We start from the raw sequence: 27,788 nt of genomic DNA, 5'->3' as shown, positions 1-27,788 counted from the left end.
TTTGTGTATTAGCTTATTTCTTTATTTAAAGAAAGTATTAACTTTATGTTAATCTGTATAAGTTGTTTACTGAAAATACTATTTTATTAATTCACTGTCAAGCATATGTATTATCCTTATATTATATCTATTATATCTCAAATTGTTTTTACTTTCATTTATATCTCAGCATAAATTTGTCTTTTAATCTAGTTTTATATTTTGGTGTATTACTCCTTATTGAACGAAATAAATTGTTTCTCTTATCATGGTTTATATCTTTTGCAATGTCTGAAAGTATTTTAGATTATTGTGCTCGATGTTATTGATGTAGACCTTATATGTAGTACAAAAATGTCTTTATTAAAAATTTTCATTTATAGGAAAAGTACATTCAACATTTACAAAAAAATGATCCTTAACCGGATCATATTCGTTGTAAGAACACAAAACTTATCAACAACAATATCTTTAGTTGATTCTCGCTTATGTGTTCTTTGCTGCAGTTAACAGAACCAGTTTGATAACATTAACAGAATATGAATCCATATAGGAAACACAGACTTATTAAAATGCATCAAAACTAATAAAAAATAAATAATTATATATGTATGATGTGAGGTGTCTTTCATAACCTTTTTCTTTAATATTGTTTACTTATAAGGAATATTAATAATTATATTAACTATGCTTTTTTCACAAATCAATTCAACAGCTTTGATGTAATCACTTCTTAAATAATTTTTTACTACTAGTATCACTAACGACAATAGTCCTTGCGTTTTTTACCTTTATTTTCAATTTTGTCTATGTTAATAAAAATCTATTAATTCAATAAGAAGAAAAACAAAAGGAAGAAGAAAAGAAAGGAAATAAAGATCCATTCCGAAATGATTTCGCGGATTAGAACGTCGTCGTAGAGCGTAGAATTATGCGTTGGAAATATAGGAAAACACTCTTGTTCGGCTTTTTGATGCATTAATTACAGATTATACGTAAATTCTTGATGATCCTTTATCTCGTAAAAACGAATCCGACTTGAAGAATTTGCAATTCTGCAACATAGCTAATCCAATGTTTTTTACGACGCATCCAAATACTATTAGGTTCTTTTGGTAGCTTTGAGTTGCGGTGTACCATGAATTTATGCACCACTAATGACGCTTAGAGGGTACGTACTATTTCTTCTCAGTTTCTTCAGCGACTACTAGACGAGTTCATTCTCCTCTATTCTTATGATAAAATGAACACAGGTTAGGCTTGTTCTTTTCATGTATCATGCAGCGAGTCATTGAAGTTCTTTGAGACCAGTCCTTACTGATAAATCATAATGATCTTTTAGGATCTGGTTTAAAGGCAGTGCATTGTGACTTTCTTGCCTGGCCTAGCTGTCGCGATCTAGAGAGTCCAAAGTGTCATTACTGGATGAATGAGTCAAATCACTTAGTTCGTCCAAGTGTTTCTGCTTCTTGCGTACGTTCCAATGCAAACACTCTGCCAATGAATCGAACCAGTCGGTAATTTGGTCCGCAGCGCAAATGCTGGGCACTGGGTAGATGGATGTGGTTACTCTAAGACTGAAAATAATAGAAAAACATTAAAAATATGTAAAAAAAAGATATATGATATGAAAACATGATAACAGCGATAAGTAGTAGCAGATGAAGCATCGATAGTACTTTCAGCTTGCAGTACAGCTAACGTCTCGTTTCTAGGAAAATATCATATTTTCTCAGCTATGTAAGTTGACTTACATTCTGGAAATCTGAGAAACAATCAGTTGTAGCTGTAAGGAAACTCTCCAAGTGAGTTGAAACCAAAACCATGAAATCAAAATCTCTCTTCATGAACCCAAAACCATGGAAACATTGAAAAATGAAACGTACTTCAGAAGGAAGAACAAAATTCAAAAATGTATGAAGGAATGTCGTAATAAGTTGCAATATTTTAGAAGAGCTGGAATTTTTAGAACTGATGAAGATAAGAAAAGACAGAAAGTCTTATAGTATTTAATAGTAGGACGGACCTGTCCCCGTAACGTAGCTCTTGTTGATTGCGACCATCAAAGGAGACGTAAGCTGTGCTACAGTCCCTGCTGTTAGCCATTATCTGTAATAACAGCCAAAAATGCAGAGAGTTAGATTCAGAAATTGATTGATCTTTACCTGTCGCCATGAAAAAGTTCCTGCCTATTTCTGCCATCGAACGATACCCATGAGGTGTTCCTGCTATCTGGTGAAACTGAGATCTATGATAGAAAAGAACTTTCAGTTAATCTTCAACAACGGAGCATGATATCTTCTAACAATTGTCTTTTCTTTATCAACAGAATGTATTGGGTTGTGACATTAATTCATTCTTTTCTTACACACATGTCACAGATCGCAATAAATATAAAAACAGGATGAATCTATGTTACAACTTAGTAAGTCTAATTGATGGTATGTAGCATACATTCTCTAGAATATATGTTGGAACAACGGTTTGAAAATTTGTTCAGAGGATAACAAAGCAGCGCATGGTCTGAGAATGTGGGCGATATCCACCAAGTTTCCTTCTATGGCAACATCATAAAATACTGACACCACTATGATAAGGAACCTTTAGTGACTCACACGGAAAGACTATTATGTTAACGCTACATTAATTTCTAGAATCGTGGTTTTCTAGCTGCAATGATGATAAAACATTGAAACGGATTTCCCTCAAGAATTGGCTCACATCCAGAATGTCTGATTTGATGCACCGTGATAGCTTCAAATCTCTAATTAAGGCTCCTCCTCTACATTATAATAAACATCGACTTGTATTGTACAATTGCAAATCTGAATTTACGTAACTCTACGACTACAGTATTGACTATCACTTTGAAGTTTCTCGATTCTAAAAATTCTATGATATTGGACTGCGAACATCTAAAATCTCTGATCAAAAGATTTCTATAGAATCTCTCAATTAATATGATAGAATCTCCTAGAATAGAATCTTCCAACAAAAATAGATTATTGCAAATAAAATTTCGTGGAATTCTACAATTACGGTTACGAAATTTTTCCGAGTTTACGTTTTCGATTCTTTTTCGCAATTCAAGACCTTTTGTACCGAAACTTGTGCTGACTATAAAAGGTATCCGGCATATTGGTAGGATAGTGAAAAAAATTCGGAAATACCTTCAACTCGACGCCGGCGGGCACAACGATTGGTCTGAAGGACAAAGAGTGAGGGCAGATCGGAGTGATCATAATCGCAGGTACTGAAGGATGAATCATGCTGGCTCCAGCCGCAACAGCGTACGCAGTCGACCCAGTCGGCGTGCTCACGATCAGGCCGTCACCCTGCACACTGGTGACGTGTTTTCCGTCGATGAAGAGGTCGATGTTCGAGAGGTATGGGGACGGGCCTCGATCCACCACGACCTCGTTCAGCACCAGCAAATTCGTTGGTGGCTTCGCCTCCTTATCTTCTTCTCCTTTCCTCATGATGATACATCGCAGCCTGCTCCTCAAGGTCAAGGCCGCGTGGCCTAAAGCAAGGCAAACAATCGTCAGATTTATAACCCGCTTTTTATCACATTGTCAACTTTCAAGCACAACTCTCGGGTGCTAATAGGTTTTCAATAAGCAACTTAGTTGTTTCATATGACTTGTTTCTTGTCTATGCAAATGTTTAGAAGAATATATTGAAGAAATAAAGAATATTAAATGCCAGGCTAACTTGAGCGGAGAGTTGAATCAATTATGATGTCAATGGTTGCGGTTATAAATATGATGTTAATAGCGCTATAATTGCTATATAGTAAAATGATCAACACGTTTATTTTACGTTACGACCGTTCGCGGAGAGACGCGGTCGCTAGGAAAATGCGTCAGCGAGAGGCGTAAATTCTCGCTACGATTCTGTTAATCGACGCCGCGAAATAGTCGTTCCCCTGTTTCGATTAAGATAACAGAGGTGGTTCACTGACTTTAACACTGTATTAATAGATGAACACGCCACAAATTGTTTAACAATGAATGAAGTAATATGTTACAGAAAATTGACTCGACTTTACAATATCTCTCAATGAATTCGTTAGACTATGCGTCTTTGATTTTGCTCGTCAGACCTCTCGATTTATAACGTTTGGCTCGTCAGAAGGGACTGATTGCCCTGCGATCATTTCTTTGTCTTCTTTGGAAGACGACCCCCAATATGCTGGAAAACGTAACGGACAAAAATCGACGTTTCTAGAGCTCGCTGCTTGGCTACAACTATGCGCTCGTCGATACATTGTATATCATCCGTTGGGCAGATAAAACGATCTGCCTGCGACACCATAGGGCCGCGAGCGACGGCTAGAAAATACAGCCTGTGGTAAGTCTCGTATTTTTCTAAATCCTTCGTTTTTTGTCATGCTTTTTAATGTGAATAACGAATGATCACGTGGAGGAATTGTTAGCAATATATAATAATTGCACAAAATATATCAAGGGTTCGCGTTCTTGTTAAACATTATGAAGCCTTGTGCTATCAACAAGGAAGAAATGAGGGAAATATTGAAGGACGTAGATCATCGCTATCGCTGAGATCATCGTTGAGAAGTTCTACGTGCTTACCTTCTAGTACATTTGTTACTTGCTCCTGGAAATTATCGAACTCAAAAGGGGTGAGAAATCCTAATGACCCAAGGTGAAATGCCATGACTGGTGGTACGGATTGTTGAAATAATAAACTGGCGTATAAAAGAGTTCCATCGCCTCCCAGGCACACGATGAAGTCGATACGATCCTTGAATAAAAACATATAATAATGACACATATAATATAAAATAATACAATAGAAACATATTTTAATTATTGAGAATCAATAAGAGCACAAATAAACGTTTTATGGCGGCTAAAAATGATTACCTGAAGGTCATCCGTGCCATCTCTGAAAGTTTGTAGCCTATCTCGAACCGCCTGAAATCTAAGGTCCCTAGCTAAGGCTGGATCTTCCAGAACAGACGCCTCGACGAACACTACCATTCGTTTTTCCTACAAAAACATTCAAACATTAAATTTCATGAATTTTAAACATAGAAAATTTAAAAATGCTCGTTGGTCTTTAGATAAGTTGGTCATTAGATTAACAAAATGCGTAACCTCGCTTCTGCAAGAAATATATTACAAAGCTATGTGACTAAGTGTAGATAAGTGTATGAAAAAAGTGCAATCACGTGATTCAAATCGATAGACTAGAGCACGAGCACAGAGTCTTCGCAAAGAAACTAGTCTGACTATGATTGCACAAGTGAAAGTATGATATCGTCTAAATAATATATACGGACGTTCGAATATAGTTTTCCTCTTTGTCCAGTAGATCTGGCTATCGAACCTCAAATTATGCGCAGTGATTTGCACAATTAAAATTATCGAACAGTCAAAGAATCGATGGAGTTTTTTCGCATCAATTATACAATATACATACAAAATGGTCGGACAGGAGAGAATAATACTTACTTCTATTAGCCATGTGACTAATTGTACAAACGGTGGCAATACCGAGTTATCACGGACCTTCTTGATGACTAGAACAGTAAGTGGGGGTTTATACCACGTCAACCTCTGAGAGGCTGGATCCTGAATGGTCCTGCAATAAAATAAACGGCAAATTTGTTAATCGAATTCTACGAAATTCTAGAGGATCGTTCAGACGATCAATATTATTGTCGATATTTAAGGGTTTCAACATTGTATTGACAATATACGTATACGAATTATCTAAAGATTCTGTAGAGTCCAGAAGGTCTCTTACGTAGGATAATGTTGAGATGTAATGTCTATTACGTAGGATAATTTAAGTACCTTAAATATTGGCGATGATATTGACAATAATATCGTGGACACAAAATATTGGCAATGATATTCACAATAATATTGATCGCTCAAACACTTCTTAACGATAAAATATCAAGAGATTCTTCTGGAGGTTTTATTATTACAAAACTTTAATCTTAAACATGACATGGTGTAATTAGTGATAATATCGACAAGTTCTCACGTTGAAGTTTTATGCTCTGATTGATAGGAATTTTTTTACGTTTCAGGATGAATTGGACTTTTATACCTAATGAATGTTGTCAATCTATAAAGATACGGTGGGTTGAACTCTTTAACATACTTTACGAGCTACCGCGCGCGACTCGAACTCTTTTTAACACTTAGCCAACCGAATAGGGAGACCTCCCTTCTGTGAAGAACACCGCTGCGTAAGCGAACAGGGAGATCTCCCTTTTTGACTTTAGCAACGCGTTCTCATTTTTGTTGTTGCTGTTGTTATTATCAGTTATTGTTTATCTGGAATCGTTCCCAATTAATTCGCCACTTTTTCTACTTTTATAAAGTATAGTATATAATAAAATACAGGAATTTAGTGGTGTTAAAATTAATTAAAAAGTTACACTATCAGTTATGACTAAACAAAGTTATAATCGAACGATACGACACTGTAAAAAAATATTAAAATGCATTATGAATTTGTAATTTCACGCTCAAGTCGTGTTATCAATCTTTAATGTTTTTAATTTTACCTATATTATTTTATACTTTTAATGTAAACTTCTAATTTGATCTTTTGGATAAACAATATGTGAAATCGTTGAATAAAATCATTACCGCCAGATATAATTAACCACTTAAATAATTTTTAGACTTCTTTGTTTTTCAAGTAATGAATATTAGTCCTAGATACTTGGAAAAATATGCGGTTGACATCGTATAGGTTGGCTTGTCCGAGCGCGGCGGAAACGTATAGCTCGCTGCAGCGCGCGCGGTTGGCTAAGTGTTAACATAAAGGTAATCGATTGCAAATCTTATCAGTAAATTAGGGTCACGGGGATCAAACGTGTGATTATGTACATATTTTATGATCGAACGCGGTCATTGTCTTGGTTTTATATCATTCATTACTGCTACCGATTCTTGATGATTTACGTCAACAATTTTATTAAAAACATTTGGAAAAAATGATAAGATATACAAATGAAAATAGTGTAGAGAAACTATTTCGTAGGGAATATACTTGCGCATTACTCAACAGAAATATATAATTTAACGTATAATTTCCAATTGTCATAAATCAAAGATTCACTTCTAACGTTTCCACTTTTCTGTGCTGAGTTTGTTGTGTAATTTTTAAGGTCAATTTGTAATGTTTTTATTTTTCTGTGTCGAATTCGTTGTGTAACTTTTAATTGCCAAATCACGTAAGAACCAAAAATTCTCACTGATAAGTAGTCGCGATAGAAAGCCGATGATAAGTATACACTGATGTGCGTGACTAAAGCGAAAACGGAGGTAATTCTTGATTTGGCAATTTACTGTCAAATTATGGAGTTTGTCAGACCTACCTGATAGAACCAACCATGGTGACACTAGACTGAGAGTTGTACTCGTACTGAACGTGGACCGAACACAGCGCTACGTATTTTAACGGTAAACAGTTGGACGATGCGCAAGCGCACGAGACCTTTCGTATGCACGTGAGAGCATCGTGGGGCGTTCTTATATGCAGAATACTTGAAATGACGCGAATAACTGATACACGTGCACGGCTTTATTTGTTTCCGTACCTTCATTGACTTCATTATTATTCTAAGAAATTTCATTAATTTCAAAAATATTTAATGCACGTTAATATTTTAATCGTTCAATAATGATAGCAAAGTTCAACTACGATTTATAGTCTTTGGTTGTATTTATTCAGATATAAAAAGTAAATTGGCTGGAATTTTGACGTAACAGATTTACAAAAAAAAAAACTTTAATTGATCATTACAAAATTTTATACATTGGATTTATCGATACGAAAGATTATTAATTAAACAGTTTTGATAGACAGAACTGAATATTAATTGCATGTATATGTAAATGGATGAATCGTCTTAATTTTCATATTAAAAATGCTTGAAATGAAAGCTTATCTAAGCACACGAATCGTATTGATTTACATTCAAAAATAATGATATGCTAAAAAGAATCGTTAATCGACTTCTTTTCCATTTACGCACATAAACTGTATATGTTCAGTAATCACTAAATTATTATAATCATGTTAGTGCGCACTGTTTTTAATTCACAAAATTTATGAAACTAGATACTGTTATGTAAAGTTCCTGACGATGATGTGTACAAAACACATCCAGAATCAAACGCAGTGCATAGTTGTTTCTCGATTCTTTCGTTGCATAATGTGATTGTCACAATGACAGCAACATTGTTAGCATAATATTACTTAAGAAGATCGAGATATTCTGCTTGGTTCTCAATGTGTTCGCTAACAACGTACCTCTTGAGTTTATAAAACCGCTTTCTACTTCACACTGGCAAAACAACGCTTAGGTTCGCTTAAAAAGTCATTGTCACGGATAATTAGGTCAAAATAGTCGCGTGCAGCGTAGTTTTTATTTGGTACGCTCTCTTTTGCTTCGTAAACTCACCTTCTAATTAACCGAGACGAAAAAAAAGACCAGAGGAAGATACTTTCCAATTTCGTATGATTTTTTAAACTTTGGAATTATCGAGTCATTTCACAGTAAAGTCGTTCGACATTATACACATACAGTTCACATGCACAGTACGAATAACATTAATAAAAAATCAGATAAGGTTTAAAATTTATGGGAATTGGAAGAATTATACATGGAATTATGAATAGCTATTAGTAAAGAAATAATCGGTATAATAATAAGAGTCGAGAAGCAAGTTTATTTTACCGTTTCAATGTTCAACATTGGATAGAATAAAAGGATATATTTAAAAATTCTGCATTTGGTCGGCAAACAACTTTCTAAAGTAATAATGCAATATGTGACACCACAATTTTTGGAATTTTTCAATAAAAGAATTTAAAAATTATCGGGGCGTTCCTGCACAATAATTTATTAACTAATAATGTTAGCACGTTGAATGCTATGGGGGTCACCGGTGGCCGGAGCACCAAGATGAGTCATGAAGAGAGAAGAACAAACGTCAATAGATATACATTTTTTATCATTACCATCGTTACTACAATGGTGTGACGAAATTAATGCAGTATAAAATGTATGAAAATAATTTTATTTATACATGAAATATAGATCTATTATGTGCGCCCCCCACCAATGGCTGTAGAACATGGAAACACCCGCTTTTTCCGTGTTTCACCTTAATGAACAATAACCCTAAGGAACGTTTCGACTTGAAAGCTGTTTGGTGACAATTAAGAGCCTTGATAATAAAGTAGAAAATGCTAAATCTTGTAACGGTTCTTTAGGATTTTCGGGTCCGGGTTTATGATAAGTCTCTGGACATAACAACATGGAACAGTTATTTAGCAACGCGAAGAAACAATATGAGGTAATTGATAATCTCAAAAAATAAGTGAATCGAGCAAAATTGCACTATAGCGCTATGGGGGGGGGGGTAATATTTCAGCATTATATATATCGCATAATAAAAAATTCATCGTGGTAACTCGGCCAAACCTTGCAAAGCTGGCATGACATTCAACATGTTAATGGATCGATAAATGACAAGTTGCAGATTGTGGATTTCTACCGAACAATTTTACTATTTTAGACAATTAAACAAATTGTGATCTGTAAAATTGGCGCGTAGAATTTACGCGCTTTATTGTTATGCAAAACAATCTATCAACACCGATAATTTGTAACTTGCGTCAAATTGCGTTAATATTGAACCGATAACAGTATCAGTTCAGTTGTGTAAGAAAGCCTAGAAAGGTGGAGCATAGCGTCAGAAAATAAATAATATTATTCCTCGATAAAATTGACAAAATTTTTACATTTTAAAGTTACATATGTATATTATATTATTTATGGAATGATCTAATACATATTTTCGAAATTTATATATGTACTCACATGATCATTGCTGAATTTTTCATGATGCGCCCGCATGGCCCAAATTGTTGTATGGGACTAGGTGCATTTAGACTTCTAGTTCTCCTGCAAATAAAAAAAAAACAAGTGAATAAACAATTAAGGTCATCGTTATGACAGTTACGAACATTTTATCATTCTTATCTAATCTATCTGTTTTCCACTTTCCGTAAGAAATAACAAAGTTCTGTTATTATCGCTGTAAAACGAGAAAAGAAACCTGTATTTTAATTATATTATAATTTTGTTATTAATGAAATCTTTGACGGAGTAACAAACGGGCACTGACGTCAAGATAGAGAATTAATAGTAAACATCATATGAAAAAGATACATTTGCATGAATGACTTGATAAATGATAATTGAAATAGCTAGAAGTAGCGATAAAAAAAATGATAACTAATCGATGACATATAGAATGAGATTAAATTGTTAGTTATATAATATCATTAAAAACTAAAAACTGATGAGTCCTTTGAAAACTGAGCGGCCAATGTATTAGAAGCTGGCAAATAGACATATACAATATACATATATATGTGAAAATATTAAAATGCAATATTCGAGTACATGAATATTTTGTTTCTTTTTTCAATTCGACGTAATGTATATACATAATAAAGAAATTGGACGGTAATTGCTTTACGCAGAAACTTAGTAGAATTGCTAATTCATAACGCTCATAACTGTGACACATGATTATAAATCTTCGAAGAAAAAACAGTGTCTACCTGAGCACTCTGCTCCGTGGAATATTGTCTGCCGACGAGGTGATCGATCCGTTCCTGAGACGATCAAGCATATCGCAATTAAAATGAAAATGGTCATTGCACTGAATATCCAGTAAAGGTGAGACTTGGTCTGCCATTTTGTAAGACTTTTATCGAATTAATCAGTTCTACGTTAAATTTAATTCCTTTCTCAGATCTTACATAAAAAAGTCCATTTAACTTATCTTCTAGCTTATTCCTTATTCTTAGCATCGATATACATATACACATATAACGTTATTCAGAGCAGAATATAATGTTTAAATATTCAGTTGGATTAGAAGTGTTCCACTCTGTTGTTCCCCTAAATATGTAGTTGGCGTACAACAGTTATATCAATTGATGAAATAGATATATCATTCGATACGGCTCGAGTAACCGCTAATAGCAGCAATTTTTCTTCATGATAGAGTCGACGCGAAAACTTTAGTAAAAGCTTAGTCGCAACGGTAGGATATCATTCGCCTGGAAACACGAAGATTCTTGAAACGTTGCAAAATCGTCTTTGTTTTGCGGAACTATGCAGTCATTAAAATCCGAAGGTCGACTAATGTGAAATTAATGCGATGTCCCCTAAGCGAGTTACCAAGAAGTAGTAAGATTTACTCTCAAGGGCGCGTTCTTTCTTTGCATCGAGCCTCTCTCGTCATATCCTTTTTCACTAATTTGCTTAATATTTACAGTATAGCACTGGCAAAATTATGTGTACGTTGAATAAATTAGTCGAACGGTTCTAAAGGATTTTGTTCGGGATTTGAAGTCGCCGTTCGTTTCTGACTCGGACGATACATTTTTCCTTTTTGGGAAAGTCCGAATTTCCTACTTTTGATGTGATTTATGGTTATAAATTTTACGATGATGACGTCATTAAAGAGAGTAATAAGCATAACCCCAACCTAACCCAAACTAACTCTATGTCATGATGAGTCTTGTCTAAAGTAAACAAACAACAAAACCAGAGGATATGTGCCTACGAGAATACACAATTACAAGATTTGAAAGAATAGATTTCCTTCCCATAGAAACGATGGTACGAAGGAAAACCAGGGGGCAGAGAGTTAGTCTGTAAGGACCAGACGAAGCTCCTTAAGGAAGTCTTAGAACAGTCTTCTCATCAGAGCGTCATGCTCTTTGTGTTAGTCAACAGTGCAACTAAATTAGCTAAACAAAACATTATTCAGCATCTTAACTTGCCAGTGATTTTCTTCGTATATACTAAAGAGTGAAAATAAATAAACTAAACATACTACTACTCCGTATCTCTACTTCCACCTTGAACGTTAATCTCGTTCAAGATTCACGATATCAACCGATCAGTTGCACCTGACGATCGCCAATTAGTTGAGAATTCGCAACAAGTTTCACGACCTTTCTCTTTTTCGATGAATTTTAATAATTAAATCAGCAATGTACGAATTATTTATCGGCGACGATAAAAGATTTTAATTTGTTAACTCCGAACTCATGTTGGAAAATCCTATTCAAAAAAGCGAACCATCAATAACCATCTTTCGTGCATTATTTATTTCAATCTTGTCAATCGATGTACGCCAATGATTCTATGTGGTATAGAATCGGCGTCTCTCTCTTATTATCGAGAGATCTCGAAGAAATTCACTGTTCCACAAACACGATCAAATTTTCACATCACTGTCACCGTCCAGAACCAAGGGAAATGATATTAGTCACAAGCGTAGCATTATGTATCAGCGAACATTTCTCTCGAAGGCAGTAACTTTTTAGAAAGGACCGAATCCCAAGGTGGCTGCACGCAGAATGACGATCAGATCGGAGGTAGCCAACAATTATGGGATTCTTTCCACGGAACCGTCGGTATACCGTAAACTTCATGGTTCTTGTCGACACTAACACTAACGTTACGTAATAATATCCAATTATATCGTATTATATTATCTTATCTTGCAACGAATCTTCTATAGTACGCTTCTGTATAAACGTATAGATCGTAGAGCTGTGTCATTGATCTCAAATGACGACAGATACTCGAACCATTAGAACCCGAATTATTTAGAAATCGAAGAAAAAAATAGTAAAATGAGAAGCAATCTTTACAAATTATTACAAGGATCTTTCGGACATCATTAGGTAACTTTTTCCTCTCGGTTTCACTCGGTCCAACTATTCGACATACAACTTTCTCTCAATTGATTGAGAAACTCGAAGAGAGAAAGAGAAGCCTGAAGAAAAATGAACACGCTGGATGAGAAACGAAGGAAGAAGAGAAAGAAAGAGAAAGAGCCCTTTTGTTCGCCAACAACGATCACGTATCCCTAATCGTGGCTTGGCCCAGATTGCCGTGCATGGAAAGCTTGCAAAACACCATGATCGATTTTCTTTCCCAACCTGTTGTCGGCTCTCTCTTCGACTCTGATCTGTTAAAGGAGAAAACGATCGGCTCACGGCTACGTCCGGTTCGGTAATCGATTGCATCGAACGTGAATTTCTGAAATTCCGAACGCGACGGTTGTAAACGGGGCCGCTATTGGTGTGTAAAGGCTTACGGTAGTCCATAGGGCCATCGGTGACCGACCTACAAGCTGCGAAAAATGGAATCTACCTGGCAAAACGTGAACGCGTTCTCGCTCACAAAAGAAAGGAGCAACAGAAAACACTCCCACTATGCCGATTCCAACAGGTACTCCGACCTTTTTGTACACGTGTGCGAAACGAGGTGCAATGCGTGCCCCCTTAATGATGTCTACCTCCGCCGGCCTCAACGTCATCCTTCTACTTGGAACGGTCTACTTCGTTGCCATGCGACATAACCTAGGACAAATAGTCCCGTTCCTTTGGATTTAGACAGTGGAACAACAACGTTTGAGTTCGTAGAACGTCTTTTAAAAATATGCATGGGTCACTACAGTTCAATTCTTATTTACATAAACGATAACAGTATATACCAATTAAATCACAACTTTTTGATCGCCTTTAACTTTAATCCCCTGTTTTTGTGGTCTTATCAACGACGAAATTAAGCACCGTTGTAGTTCTATAATTTCTGCGTCGGCTATTTTTGTTAATTAATCGTTAAACGACATCACGCCTGCATCACGAGCCTCTGTTACATAAACGACAGATTGGAAAAAGCGAACAGTGTTTGATATCGGCACGAGCACATGTCCCCGCGCGAGATTTAGGTTAACCAACACCTACCTCCAGTCCTACCTCAATTCTGCGTCGTCCATGTTGACCGATTTGCAAAACAGACGCCCTGTTTCGTCGAGGTTCTCAATGATGCACACAGAATATGTTCAGATATCAGAGAAAAGGGTTTGAATTGATGCAGGCACGTTTCATTATTAAATAAAAGTTAATAAATAGACGAAGCTCGTTGACGCTACGGGCGGATCGACGCTGGCGTCGCGACGCCTGACGTACGCCACGCATGCTCTAACACTGTGGACCAATCAATTGCGTACCGGATATACGCTTATGTTCTGATGATTTTATTTAACTACTTTTACGCAATTTAGAGTATGAAAGTGACAATGTGAAGTTAACAAAAACGAAGCAGAAAAGATAATCGAATGGAGTATTAAATCAGTTATATTATATTATACGTATTACTTCATTAACAGCCAAATTTGCATTAACATAAATTATGAATGTCATTCACAATTTTTTTTAATCAATTTATGTTAATGTAATCTGATTTCTATTTTCAATTTATGATAAATACATTACAATTTCTTTTCTTGAAAATTTATAACATTACACAGTAATCGTAAATGTATCTGTAATTGTTATTTAATACCTTTTCACTTTTCCCAGACCATACTCATCGATTATTCGACAATATGTATAGTTTATACGCCAGACAAATTGTCAGTTTGCACGGGCGTCGCGATGAAGTGTCCCTGACTAACAAGAATGTTGAGCAAGCAAACTTCGCTCAAGTTTCGCACGAATTGGAATCGGATTACGCGAGGTCCCAGTTTAATTACGAAATTGAACAGCTGTATATGTACAGGTTTCGTGATAGTCGCGCTATACCATTCGGTTTACTTTTCATTTCCTTTCCAACAAAATTCACGCTCGCTTCATATACATAATTATATATAACAAAAAATTATTCTAATTAATTTAATTATTCATAGTTTAAAATTTGCCTTTTACATAAACCTAAGATTAAAATATTAAATAGCCAAAAATAAAATTAAATTTCCGGTACCGGGAATCGAACCCGAGCCTCCTGGGTGAGAGCCAGGTATCCTAGCCACTAGACCATACCGGATTACATACTACTATACAGAAAAATTTCGAATTTTAAGCAGACCCTAATTTACTATTTTATATACTTTAATCGGTTAATTGTAATTAAATTATTTGCAATCAATCAATCACTAGTTCACAACCACTATACAAATTTTACCTTAAAACTAAGTCTCATATTTATCAATATTTTATCAAATTTACCATTCTCGCGTATTTATCATTTTTCATTAAATTATAGCAGCCCAAGAAGGAATTACTTTTCCATTCCAATCTTTCAAAGGGTCGTAAAGTAATTTACTCACGGCCAAGTACCGGAACGTTTCCTGCGACGCATTTTCGTATCCTTGTCGTAGTCCTCGAGGAAGGGCACGTTCATGCATGTATCGTCCATATCGTCCCCTTTATTCCTGACGACACATCGCCAATCGAGCATTTCGCTCACACTTCGACGTCTCTGTTTATCTCCCACCATGTTTATTACCTATGCAACATCTTTTTTTCTCGAATAGTTTTAGTAACTTCGTGCTGAATCATGGATTTTATTGCATATTTTCAATAATTTGCCAGTCTAAACGTTTCCCCGTCGAAGCAACACATTTTACACAAATCAAACATTTCGTGGTTTCACACACATATTCAACACTTTAATAGTTTTAATGTCTCAATAATTTTTAAATTATTTTTACGTTCCCTTGTTTTATAGCGTTTGGTATAAGATTTTACAGTGACCTTTGCGAAGTCGTAAACACCTTTGACGATTTTTGTCACACGCGATCGACCATGACGAATCTCCAATATTAATCAACTACCTATCACGTGACACTTGATTAACGCGCCACTTTCGAACGCCCTATGAGGCACCGCTTTCTTTCTTTTTTCGTTTGCGCAACGAAGAAGATTATTATGCCAGCTTAGACTTAACAAAGAGCGAGTTGGAATAAGGAAAAAATTTGTTAGATTGAGTTTAGTTGATATTACTTGCACGCTTATGTAAATGAAACTTTGCAAGCGTTGCGCAATTCCCACTTGTCGCTTGTAAGTTCGCCTCCATCTTTTATGCTTGACGTGCAATTTGCACAATTTTCAACGTTCAAACGAATGACTATTTTTGCAAATATAATAAGCCAACAACTTTTTTTGGCACAATTTCTATAAAAGATTCAATTCTACTTATTTGTCTTCATTTTAACATGATTAGAATCTACTTCTTGTAGTTCAGAAAGATTGCACTTAGAAGTAATTAATGGCTCGTTGAAAATATTTGTATTATTCATCGTTTTGATTTACAATTTATTAAAACGTCCGCTTCAGTTTATTTTTTCGGTAACGGTCTATTTTCTAAACTGGCAGTATAGTAGCAGCAAAAATATGTTACAAGTATTATGTAATATATACGATACCATATTTTAGAATTTATTATCGTACCGAAGGTTATATGTAAATCTCAAATTTTTCTACAAATGTATATTCTGATGGATGCGTGTGAATATGGAAATAAAATATATGCATAGTATTGATTTTGGAAACAAAAATTATAGTAATTACGTATACACGTAGGTCGTAATTAGGAATCTTCAGATCACTAATATGGTTCATCTTATTTTTTCAAACTAATTTTAATTTTATATCAATGGTTGTTTCAATCGCAATTAAGGATCGATCGCCTAAATAGACAAAAATATCCTATTTTAAATTGTCTCCAATTTGGTATCGAAATTTACATGGATTGCGACGAGAAATCGGTCAGTTTTTCAAGATAATTTTCCTTGATCGCACAAAGTCGCTCGTCGATCGTTCAAATCGCGAAATTACACACAACTATTTTTAAAAGAGAAAGCATACTTACAAGGCCGTGAATTCTAGCTTTTAAACGTATCGTCGCGACTAAAGAAATGTTTGCGCGAGCGTCTTTGCTCGTTTGAGATATATCGAGCTAGTTCGCAAATAACAGTGCTTCCTAGGGGGACATTTTGATAGAAATCGAACGCGTCGTATAGAAACGAGGTCTGGAAGCCGGAATTCTCATTCTGGTGAATGAAACGATCGCGTAAGTGTATACGGTATACAGTAACGAGCGTACCTCGATCGACGACTGCTCCGATTTCACTGAGCAACCAAGACTGTACTGGCTACAGCCTCTGAAAGGCACTTACGACTTTCTAACTCACACACGTCCCCACCAATCTGCACCAACTATCTGAATGTACACGCAGTACACGATAAAAAACATGTAGGGGAAGTGGCGATGGATCGTTCGATCGTGGCCATCAACATTTGTTATAACATTATTCTGCGATTGCAAAGTTTCAGCAACTTCCAAATTTTTAATGAAAGGACCTGTGGTACGGTACATTGAACATTGATTGGATAGATGAACATTTGATTGTAATAGCTAAAACAGTTCACTATTTTATTCCATGATTGTATATTTCCTCGCTGAGTTTCCATCCGCAATAAATTTCCAGAACGATTCAGTGAATGTTGTTAATTAGGGATGATCACTATTAGTGGCAAATTCAGTAAACCTTGTCTAAAACCTTTCAACAGGATCTTTCGAAAGAGTATCACCGAAATTTCCATTTATTCTACTTCATTGTATTCATATTTTGCGTTTCTTCGTAAAACTTTAAAATTTTATAATGCTTGTTGTCAATACAAGATGAATATTCTGTATAGTGTATATATAATAGTGTATATTAGTGTATATATATATGGATTCCGTATATATCTGGATATGGTATATAACTGGAAAGGATACACCAGGTTGGAATATTCTACATACTATGTACAAAAGTTTAAAATAACGGGAAAGGGAGAACGGAGGAATTTTCCTTTATTGATCTGGCAACAAGGCCCTTGCGTTTTCGTAACGGACCCTAGCGAATATCAGACCGTATTGAGTACATTAGAACATTTTGGCAATAGTAGCAGCGTAGTATAGTCGGATTGTATAATTTTAAGTTCAAAAACACCTCTAAACTGCACGTCTTACATTAGTAAACAAAGATCTTATTGGATGTGATATTTCACCAATTTGCTATTTAACATAAGTCAAAGAGTATATAGTACATGACGTATTTAATTTTGTTTAATTATTGGTTATTATCAGAGTGAGATTTTCTCGTGAAACTCAAGTTAATTTGTTTTCAAAGATTCCGAGTTCATATGTACATACTTGTTGCTTTGCGCCTGCGCTCCATATGGTTTTCTGGAACTTTCAGATAACATATGCACTTAGATACCCTTTTCACGACATATCCCTTTGTTCTCCCATTGTTAAAAGAGAAATGCTTGAAAGAAGAAAGGTTCCTTTCATGGTAGTCTCGGCACTAAGTTAAGCTAGTCGCTAATCGTGGTAAAAGCGACAATGAAAGGCGAACGAACGATTAACTGGTTCATTTTCAAAGAGACCATACAGCTGCTCGACAGCCTAAATCGAATTGAACTCGACCTATTTTTATTATTCTTTCTAAAATCTAATAGGATATCCGACTTTGGTTCATCATATTAATAATAGATATTTACACGTATGTATGATGACTAATTTTATTCTTCAACGATCAATTTTATCTATTTTCACTTTTCAACGATCAATTTTATTCATTTTTTGTTTAATAAAGAATCACATCATATTACCTAATTCCACAATGGTTAATTTTATATATCTTTAGATAGAAAGACAGTCTCCAAGAATGAAATTTCCTTTCCTCTCATGTCCATTGTTATTTCCTCTACCGTTTTCCCTCCGGCGTTATATCTTGATAAGAAAAACCGTAGTCGACTTCCGGTCGTCGACTTCGCAACTACAATGCTGTTTATTTCTGTCGCCTATTCTGTCAGACAGTTGCGAATAGACTAAAATATGTGTATACCGTGGGCTTAAATTTAAGGAAACACGAGAAAATAAAAGAAAAATTTATTCGATATGTTGCACTTATTTCCACACAAAGGATAATTTCCTGTCGATCATTCATTTCGATCTACTTTGGAAGTAAGCAAATCCACGTATAACTACTTGGTAAGCCTTCAATTTCGATTTTCTTGAAAATGAAGTCTACAACGCAATCTTGTTATTTTTGGTTTTCGTCTTATCTTGAGCTGTAAAATTTCCTTGACTTCGCTTGTAACAAGGATTTAAACCCACGGTGTATATGTCAGTAAAGCTCCATCGCGAAGAAAATATTTCTCGCGAATACGAGGCGCTCCATTCGATGCTTCATCGATTGCATAATAAACAGTGGTACGTTCTGCGAGAATATATATAACAAGCAAGTCGTAAGGCATAACTGTAAACCAGTTGCGTGTAATGCAATTATGGTATGAAAGTGATCAAAATTTATTGCGGCCGCCAGTGCCGGCGTTGCAAAACCGATGGGCGAGAAACAGAGTGAAGTGTCCCGTGGAGAAACAAGCGTCTCATCAGGGCCGTACCGATTGTACCATTATTTCCACTTTTTTCTCGATATGCGATTAAAAATAATAATTTACGCTTTTTACGATATGTTGCTTTCTGTTAAGATACTTTAGATAAAGATAGATATTTTTAATACATACAGTGACTTATGAAGATATTTAAACACTTATTATATAGAAAGCGTATAATATTTTATAGCATATAAAATATTTTGATATTTCATTAACACTGTAATGAAGCACGATTGCCATGATTATATTGGTGGAAACAAAAATTCGTGTAAATGAGGAACGACAGAGGATTGAAGGAATGAGAATCGAATTGTTTATGCTGGTGTATCTGTGGCGATTGAGGCGCGTAAATTAAAGTAGATTTATGGTGTCAGCAAGAAAGAGAGTTCTATGTGAATCGTCGAATAGGTAATAGTGCCATTTGAAAGTCAACTAGAGACAAGTTTGAGAAACTCGGGATCTACGTATACTAGAAGTTACCATTTCCATTTTATTTATAAATTTAGCTTTTATTCTGTGTGAATCATAGAGTGGATAATAGAACTACTCGAAAACTGAAGAAAGAAAATTTTAAAGAATTGGAAGTTTCGTTCTTAAATATAGCTTTTGTACTGTGTGAATCATTGAGTGGTTAATAGAATCACTTGAAAAATAAAAACTGAAAATATTGAGAATTGTGAGATACTGAATCAGAGAATTATGGTTTGTTATTTTGTCCTTAAATACAACCTTCTTTAGTACTCTACATGTTCAAGAAAAAATCTGTCTGCAACATTTCTATAATAAGATCTAACAGACAAGCGCTTTTCACAGGAAGATAATGCTCGGACTTATTATTTTATGCATTTCGTGAAATAAAATACTTTCTCGCGGAGGAATACAAAACTGGTGGCTTGCGGATGATATTGTGGTTAACAGTGAGATTACGTGTTTTTAGAAACACGCTAAAAGTGGCGAGCAAGTGGAAACGAACGTACAAGCGATCATCGCGTTTCCCCCAGTTAAATTGCCACGATGAGCAGGAAAGTGGAAAATTATGCAAATTTAACGAATGACATCGCTTACAATTGAAGGAAAATGTGTTATAAAAAATGAAATCGAATGAAATAAAATTGGGATCAATTTTGAGGTACAGTAGAAATAAAAATGACATATATTGTTCGCATAATCAAATTTCTGTGTAATCAAAATCAAAATTTAATGCGAGGGAAGATTATTTATTTTAAATTTTATATACATTAAAATTTTAATATATCATAAAAATAAGAATTAATAAATTCAATATTATACTGTACAATTCTCTGACATACAGTAGAATCAATATTAAATATGCACTGCTGTATAAGCGAGAGCATAGTTGTGTTTCACTTCTGATCATTGTATTTCTGATTGTTTTTGTATTTTCTAATTTTGTATTTTTTCAAAAATTCTTACGTATTTTAAGATTTATCTATATTATAAGAAGATCGTAAAAATTCAAGCGCTAAAATATGCATTTTCATTTCAACGGTATTTAATGAAAATTTTATGCAACTGCATATATGTAGTACTTTACTACATCAGATTTTATACATACTTACATATACAATACAGTATATACAAACTTGAGCAAGGATTCTTCGTATAAAACGATGAAAGGTTATTGCTAATGTTTATATAATTATTTTGTATTTTGAGTATTTCTAAATATAACAGTATAAAAATACTTGGAATTTCGTGACCTTATCTTCACAAAAGTAATCTACGCTTTGCAAGTAGCACTGTTGGTGTAGTGGTATCATGCAGGATTCCCATTCTTGCGACCCGGGTTCGATTCCCGGGCAGTGCAAAATATATTTTTTTTCTTTGGGAAAATATTTCTAAAGAAATACACGCATGTCCTTCCAATATTTTTTAAATATAAATAATTTAATGTATTGAAACCGTGACATATTAATCTTTTCTTAAAAGAAAATTACTTGACAATTTCTACCACTACACTTGCCATTTAAAACCATATTTCTACGTTCTAATGATAAAATTTAAAGCAATACTTCATATCTTTTATCACTACTACACTTACTACTATCACTTTTATCACTCCTATGTTCTAATGTCAGATTTTAAGCGAAAATATTCGAATAGAATTTTTAGAGCAAAAACGATGACTGTTATCAATTTCATTTTCAAAAAGTTTTAACCAGTATTTTATAGCTTTTATCACTACACTTGCCAGTTAAATTCGTACTTCTATATTTTAATGCCACATTTAATGTAAACGTATTCTACCATTTTGCATTGGTTAACTTCTGCGGATTAACTGAAAATACTTTGATCTTCGTTATCATGGTAATTCGACATGAAATTTTATCCGCAATAGCCCGGTTAACTTGGAGGATTTGTTTCATTACCGATAACAGTACCATACCTGATAATTTTATCGATACTTGAATATCGTTTGAGCAAAACCGCCCTACTCAGCACACTGCCACTACGTTGCATCACTATATAACGGGTACCACTATACTGAAACGACTCGACAACGTACACTTTCGATCGGCGTTTTGCTGGACAAAGGAGAAAAACAAAAATTTCCAATGATAAGACGGAACCTTAGCGATAACCCAACGAACATTGATAAAAACAGATCGTGTTCGCGTGCTTTACTAGTGCGTCGTGATTTTTGATTGACCTGAGGATTCTGAATTCCCAAGCCGCTGTCCCCTCCAAATTTACTCTCAGCTTCCTTATCTTTCCACCACAAATTGAACACGTGATATATAAGTTCAAAGCAACTATGAATTAGTCATAGTCTTGCCATATTAGCTCGAACGTATTCTCGAAGGAAGATGTAATTTTATATTGCAATTTAAGTATCGTTATAAAGGAATTAACTCGTCATTTGAATGATAATTTCTTTATTTAGAGATACCTTATCTTTTAACACGTACTTTTGTTTTTATAGGAAATTAATTGTGTCATATTTACACTTGTAATACTGACCTAACTGAAATTGTTTTTGTCTTTATTAAGATAATTAGTTCGTATAATCTGAGTAATATAGTAATAGTTCATGTTCAGATAAACGAATTCAATCGGTGGAAATTCAATCATCTAAGGGCTGACTAGAATTTGGTTCCAAAAAATGAAGTCATATTGCAATTTTTAATTTCATAATTATGAAAGTTTCTGTAAATGTTAGGTAATAACAGACCTAACAGTGAAGAGGTTAAAGAATCTGACCTAGTCACGAGTATTTTTATCTAGCTAATAAACAAAGCTTCCAATCTGACAATAGGCTTATTGTTAGTCTTATCAGATTTCATGCTCAGTCTTATTTTAGTACGTTATCAAAGATCATTCGATAGACTTTCCTAATTCAGTTAAGAGTTTTCGTGTGGTTATATTGTGTTAAACGATGATGAAGATTATTCTGTTGGATTAAATCTTGCACAATAATTGAGTAATTAACAATATTAGTAAATTGACAAGTCATATGGTAGATTATAGACCTCATTATTTTCTAATAAATACGATTATTACTAGGCTTGTTCCAATTATCTAAGAAAATCAATTGGCATTACTGATTCGTGACACGTAAGTTTCAGCATTTCACTAATGATATTAATTGAATTATACAAGATAAACTAAGAATAAGTGAGATGAATCTGTATTTTTTTTGCAACAAAATTGTCAACCTGCTTTTTGGGTATCTTCTTGCTTGATGTACGATGTGAAAAATCAGCGATACAGAGCGATAACCTTGGCTAATAAGATATAAGTTTATCATCTATCGCTAATAAAAGTTACCGATAATTAGCTACTAGTCGATTTGCTTTGTTATAAAACTTTGTTTACAATAATTATGGAGAAAAGGAGATCATCGTTTAGTCACTCAAGTACACATAAACTGACGAAGAAAAACTATTATCGCCGAATGACGACAATGACATTGTGATCTTGAAAATGATAGTGGAGTATTGACAAATATAGGCAGATCGACCGCGATCTCGATCCTGCATGCAGGTTACCATGCTCGGATAAGTTACGTGGTAATCATTCACATTCTTCGAATAACTGTTTACATAGAAGCAGAAGCATTATTTAATCAACATTTTTTAATCGACATTTGCGAGATATTACAGGCTATTCACTTAAATATTTGCTTCCTCGATTTTGTAAATTGTAACACGTAAATGCATATTCTCATGTTTGTATAATGAGATACTTAAAAATATTGGCAACTTTTTCTTTTTTCAACAGGTGGTTCACAGACCCATCAACTATTATATTATAACAGTTACTATAATAACACAAAGAATTGATTTGCGTAAAATATTCTAATAGCTATTATAATAATATTCAGAAATATACATATGTATATTGTCAAATAATAATACAATGCATTCAAAGGTTAATTAAATGTTCATTTATTCTAAATGAAAGTGAAACTTTTTATGCACCAAACTATTGTTCCTAGTTGATTAAGCGTTTTAGTAATAACGAGGAATCGTAACGAGGAATATGATCTTTGAACCAGGTTGACGTCGATGATTGTAAATGAAAGCAGCTAGAACGACTGTGAATTGGATTAACTTTCTTGATACGACAGGACTAACTTGTTCTCGAACGCTTGGAAACCAGTATCCTCAGTGCGTGTCAATTGCACTGCGAGAAAGTTCCTTCTAAGGCTCAAGGTTAATTTGCAACATTCGGTCGATCGAAAGCTAGTTTCTTTTTTAAAACGGTCACGCCAGTTATGAAAAGCTACACTATGCTTCAGGGTATTTAGCAAATAAAGTGATCGTATTTAACTAACAAACAAGCATAGACAATTCGATGAAGGCTATGACTATAACATATCTAGAACTAATCTAGAACTAATTAGAAAGCACATGTACAATAACAGACGAAACAAATTCCATGCCTTAAATTATAGAAATATTGAAGTAACATCGTACAGCATGCTAAAGGAGGAAGGGAAGCAATTCGGGTTAGGAAGCGTTCTCGTGTGTGTTACGAGAAAGTTTGCTTCTTTACGAAAACAGGAACAAGAGGAATGGATGTGCATTCCAAGCAAAAACTCAAACATTGTAAACGTATACAGTGTCATGATATGAGTTTCAGATGGGACAGATTTTGTATTTTATATTGCAAAAGCAATATATAAAAGAATATTGATTAATATTTCGTATAAAGATATGGCGAGTAAAAAGAATACCAATACATATATAGCAAAATAATATTAATTACGCTTCTTTATCTTTTTGCTGACAGATATTGGACCTATTTTGATTCTGGCAGAATTTAAAATATTGCTTTTGCAATGTAAAGTGAAAAATCTGTCTGGCCAAAAACTTTTGCACATCACTGTACATAAACGGTGCGTTACAGATATATCTCGTTTAAGATATTACGGAACACAAAAAGCACAAAAGATCATACAAGGACTCTTTTGTCATGCTGATGGCGCTAGTTACAAGGACAAGAATGTTAAAAAGTAGAAATCTGCGTTACCTTCGCGGTTCCACTGCCTCCAAGTAATCGACTGTTAACTCGCACCGCGTGTTGCTTCAAGAGAAAGAGAACTGGTTAGATATCAGTGAAGAATAGATTAGTCAAGTAACGTGTATCAAATCCTTAACATTTTGAAGAACTTTCAGTATCAGCTGTTTCAAAACTGAATCATAGAAATTTTGTATTTGTACGAGAACGATAAGTAGATAATGTATGCATACAAGGATGGTTAGAAACATTAATATTAAAATAGATATAAAAATGACTTATGTAATTCACTCCGTTTGCTAATAATATAGAGATCTCATTAGAATTTGAAATGAGGCTGTGGGTCATTAACAAGTGTGTATATCATTTGTTGATAAACTATTGATTGAGTGCATTTATACGTAGCTTTCCATTGTATGCACTATTCCAAAATAGAGAGCGTTGTTAGAAATAAGAATGGCAAGGTCCGTTTCCGGCCTTGCTCTAGATCGGTTAATTCATTTCTGTGAAGAGTTTCGATCTAAGCTTGTAGTACGTAGAAAGTATTAGGACTATATAAAAAAAAAAGGAAAAGAAATTAAGATCTTTGATAGAAAGATAAACATCTTTGTTGTGATTTTTCTGTCATACTTGAAGATCACGGATAAAAGACATAATAAGTCTATTTTTATTGGTTTTCTGGTTTTAAAGCCACTTAATGACTAAAAGGATGTATGTTAATATGAGATATTCGAAATGCGAATAATTAGATTTAAATTTACAAATTATCATGGAAAACCAATAAACCAATATTTAAGCGGGATAATATTGTATAATATTATAGTTAGCCTCATAATTAGAGTGAGGATATTCATGCATATATCTGAGAGTGTGTACAAAAGTATATTCAAAGTAAACTATTCAATATTTAGTAAGTGAAATAAAACTCTGATTGAGTCTCATTTCTTTGACTGTATAATAATAATACAAATATAAATTTGTATTGAAATCCTCAGTCTATTTATAAAGGCCACCATCTTTTAAACGTTCAAGATACTCACAAAATCACATATTTAGAAACAAAATAAAAAGTAAATAAAAATCTAAAACCAAATAAAAAGACAATTTTGAACTTGGTTGATTGAAAAGGTAGAAATATGGGTGGTTACCACGAGTTTCTCTTGTGGATTTCATTTGAATAATAATACTGGAAGAAAGGAAAAAATAAATCATGGGCGACGGTTAGGAATCGAATTCCAGTCAATTGCTTTTAAGGCAAGAATGCTGAGCATTACACCACAAAAACATTCGAAAAATAAAGTCAGCCTCACATTGTGACCTATTGCTTAATATAAATTAATCGATATCGTAGCAGGTTTGAGCATTCTTTGGCCTTGACTTTTACACCAATTCTAAGGAAATTTCGTGTCCATGGATGTCACGGCCGTGCCTCACAATCAATGAGCGTATCTCTTATTTTTAACGCGTCTTCCACAGGCGCGCTCCTTGCGGGCCCGATAGACGCGACTGCCAATTTATTTTCGGCCAGCAGCTTCTATTAATTATACACGCGACAAAAATCAAATACTATTACGATACGCGAGTTAATACGTGTAACAAGCAACGCGCATTATAATCGGTGACGTAGATTCACACACGATTCATAAAATTTAAATGATATTCCATAATTGGAACAACCTATCGATCCTAAATTATAGATCGTTCATGAATCAATTAAAGTTCACCAATCAATACATAATCGTAATTTATAATCAAACCATTTTTCGACTTTAATCTTGCGTCAATTATTTTAACAGAATACTAATTGGTTAGTTTAACAAGATATTGATACGAACACTACCTGAACGTTTGCTGTTTATCGTGCATCTTGATGACAATCGTTTTTTTCGGAGCATTTTCATCCAACTCAAGATCCACCATTGCTCTAGCCAACTGTAGATCTCTCTCATTCATCCTGTTCAGTTTTCTTTCTTTTCCTTCTACTGTATGTTCTATCACCGTGAAAAATAACTGTTGGTGTGGTGTATTTGATTGGAGAAACAACGTTGGAGAACAACTTGTTTTGATGGGTGCACTATGAATCAGCAGAGGATCTAGTTGCGAGAACCACACCAAGAGATGTCTCGTCGCGTACTGAAAGCGAACACTCACGGAGTTAACTTTATCGAGGTTGTTACGCCTATGGATTGGCTGCTACTCTAATGGAACCCTCTTTCCCTTCCCTCCAACATACTTTTCTCGCCACTCGCCGAATACATAATATCCTCGTGTTAATACCGGCCGTACAATTTTATTATCCTCGGCCGCAGTCCCGGCAATCTACTCTTTTGCGATACATGCTTAGTACAACCGTTTGTTCCACTTTCGAATCATCTCTGTACTTCCCGCTTTATTTCCTATTGGTTCTTCGATTCTTGTCCGCGCGTCTACTCACTTAGGTGATCAAAGACAAAAGAATGGTAGATGACATTTCATAGTAGTCCATTTGTTCAACGGTCCATGTTACCTTGCTCGACCTGGACTTCAATCGTCTGCGTAATATTCTTCAGTTGTGTAAAGATATAATGGAAATTACTTCGTTATGAAATTCTGCACTTTTGTCTAAACTGCTCGTTGAATAATGTAAATAGAGGTTGTGAATGCTTTTCAGACGATGCAGTTTTACAGCAGACGACGGTAGGCTTTAGTGTTTGATTATTTTCAACATTGTCAATTCCATATCAAAATATGTACAATTCATTATTTACAACTATTGAAGTTGTCTCGAAATTGTCTATCTAATCACGTAATTAGGATTTACTATTCTACTTGGATAAATTGTATTCAATTTTTAGAGAATTGATGCAAAATGCTATAAATAATTGTTGTTACAGTTCTTATATTTCTAACCTGCTCAGCTAATGTTTTACTATTCTCAATCTATTGTATATATTCGTCAGATAAGATGTGTTTCTATATCCATGGCTCCAAAACTCTGAAAGATTGTTCTTTAT

General features: G+C 34.5%; 1 protein-coding gene and 2 non-coding genes across 14 annotated transcripts; 1 reads left to right on the top strand and 2 right to left on the bottom strand.

Moving 5' to 3' along the window:
• Positions 1–324: 324 nt before the first annotated feature.
• On the bottom strand, positions 325–26,935 carry LOC117204630 (NAD kinase-like). Of its 12 annotated transcripts, none has more exons than XM_033442220.1 (9): positions 26,636–26,935; positions 24,808–24,861; positions 9,863–9,946; positions 5,460–5,589; positions 4,869–4,994; positions 4,575–4,746; positions 3,150–3,502; positions 2,145–2,227; positions 325–1,556 (listed from the first exon to the last, which is right to left on the bottom strand). In XM_033442220.1, exons 1-9 carry the CDS (start codon positions 26,746–26,748, stop codon positions 1,364–1,366), a joined length of 1,308 nt encoding a protein of 435 aa, XP_033298111.1. In that variant the 5' UTR covers positions 26,749–26,935; the 3' UTR covers positions 325–1,363. The 12 variants fall into 12 exon arrangements, 11 of the variants coding, with proteins under 11 accessions (XP_033298111.1, XP_033298080.1, XP_033298090.1 ...); XM_033442189.1 differs by lacking the exons at positions 24,808–24,861; positions 26,636–26,935 and adding exons at positions 15,189–15,802; positions 16,733–16,992; XM_033442199.1 differs by lacking the exons at positions 24,808–24,861; positions 26,636–26,935 and adding exons at positions 15,189–15,802; positions 16,967–16,983.
• Trnae-cuc lies at positions 14,834–14,905 on the bottom strand. The gene has a single exon. It is a non-coding gene; the product is annotated as a tRNA-Glu (tRNA).
• Trnag-ccc lies at positions 21,069–21,139 on the top strand. Its single transcript has one exon. It is a non-coding gene; the product is annotated as a tRNA-Gly (tRNA).
• Positions 26,936–27,788: the final 853 nt, after the last annotated feature.

This window comes from Bombus bifarius, unplaced genomic scaffold (assembly GCF_011952205.1).
Source record: "Bombus bifarius isolate JDL3187 unplaced genomic scaffold, Bbif_JDL3187 scf7180000007966, whole genome shotgun sequence".
Classification (NCBI taxonomy): Eukaryota; Metazoa; Arthropoda; class Insecta; order Hymenoptera; family Apidae; genus Bombus; species Bombus bifarius.
Note: the sequence above shows the minus strand (reverse complement) of the source record. Positions and strands in the feature narration are given on the sequence as shown.

Bases quoted from the DNA above. Each gene is read 5' to 3' on its own strand.
- LOC117204630 (XM_033442189.1), bottom strand. From the start codon at position 15,358: ATGGTGGGAGATAAACAGAGACGTCGAAGTGTGAGCGAAATGCTCGAT. The intron at 4,995-5,459 runs GTAAGTATTATT...ATGTTTTTGTAG, and splicing joins TAGTCACATGGCTAATAGAA to GAAAAACGAATGGTAGTGTT. The intron at 2,228-3,149 runs GTATTTCCGAAT...TTTCTATCATAG, and splicing joins CCGCCGGCGTCGAGTTGAAG to ATCTCAGTTTCACCAGATAG.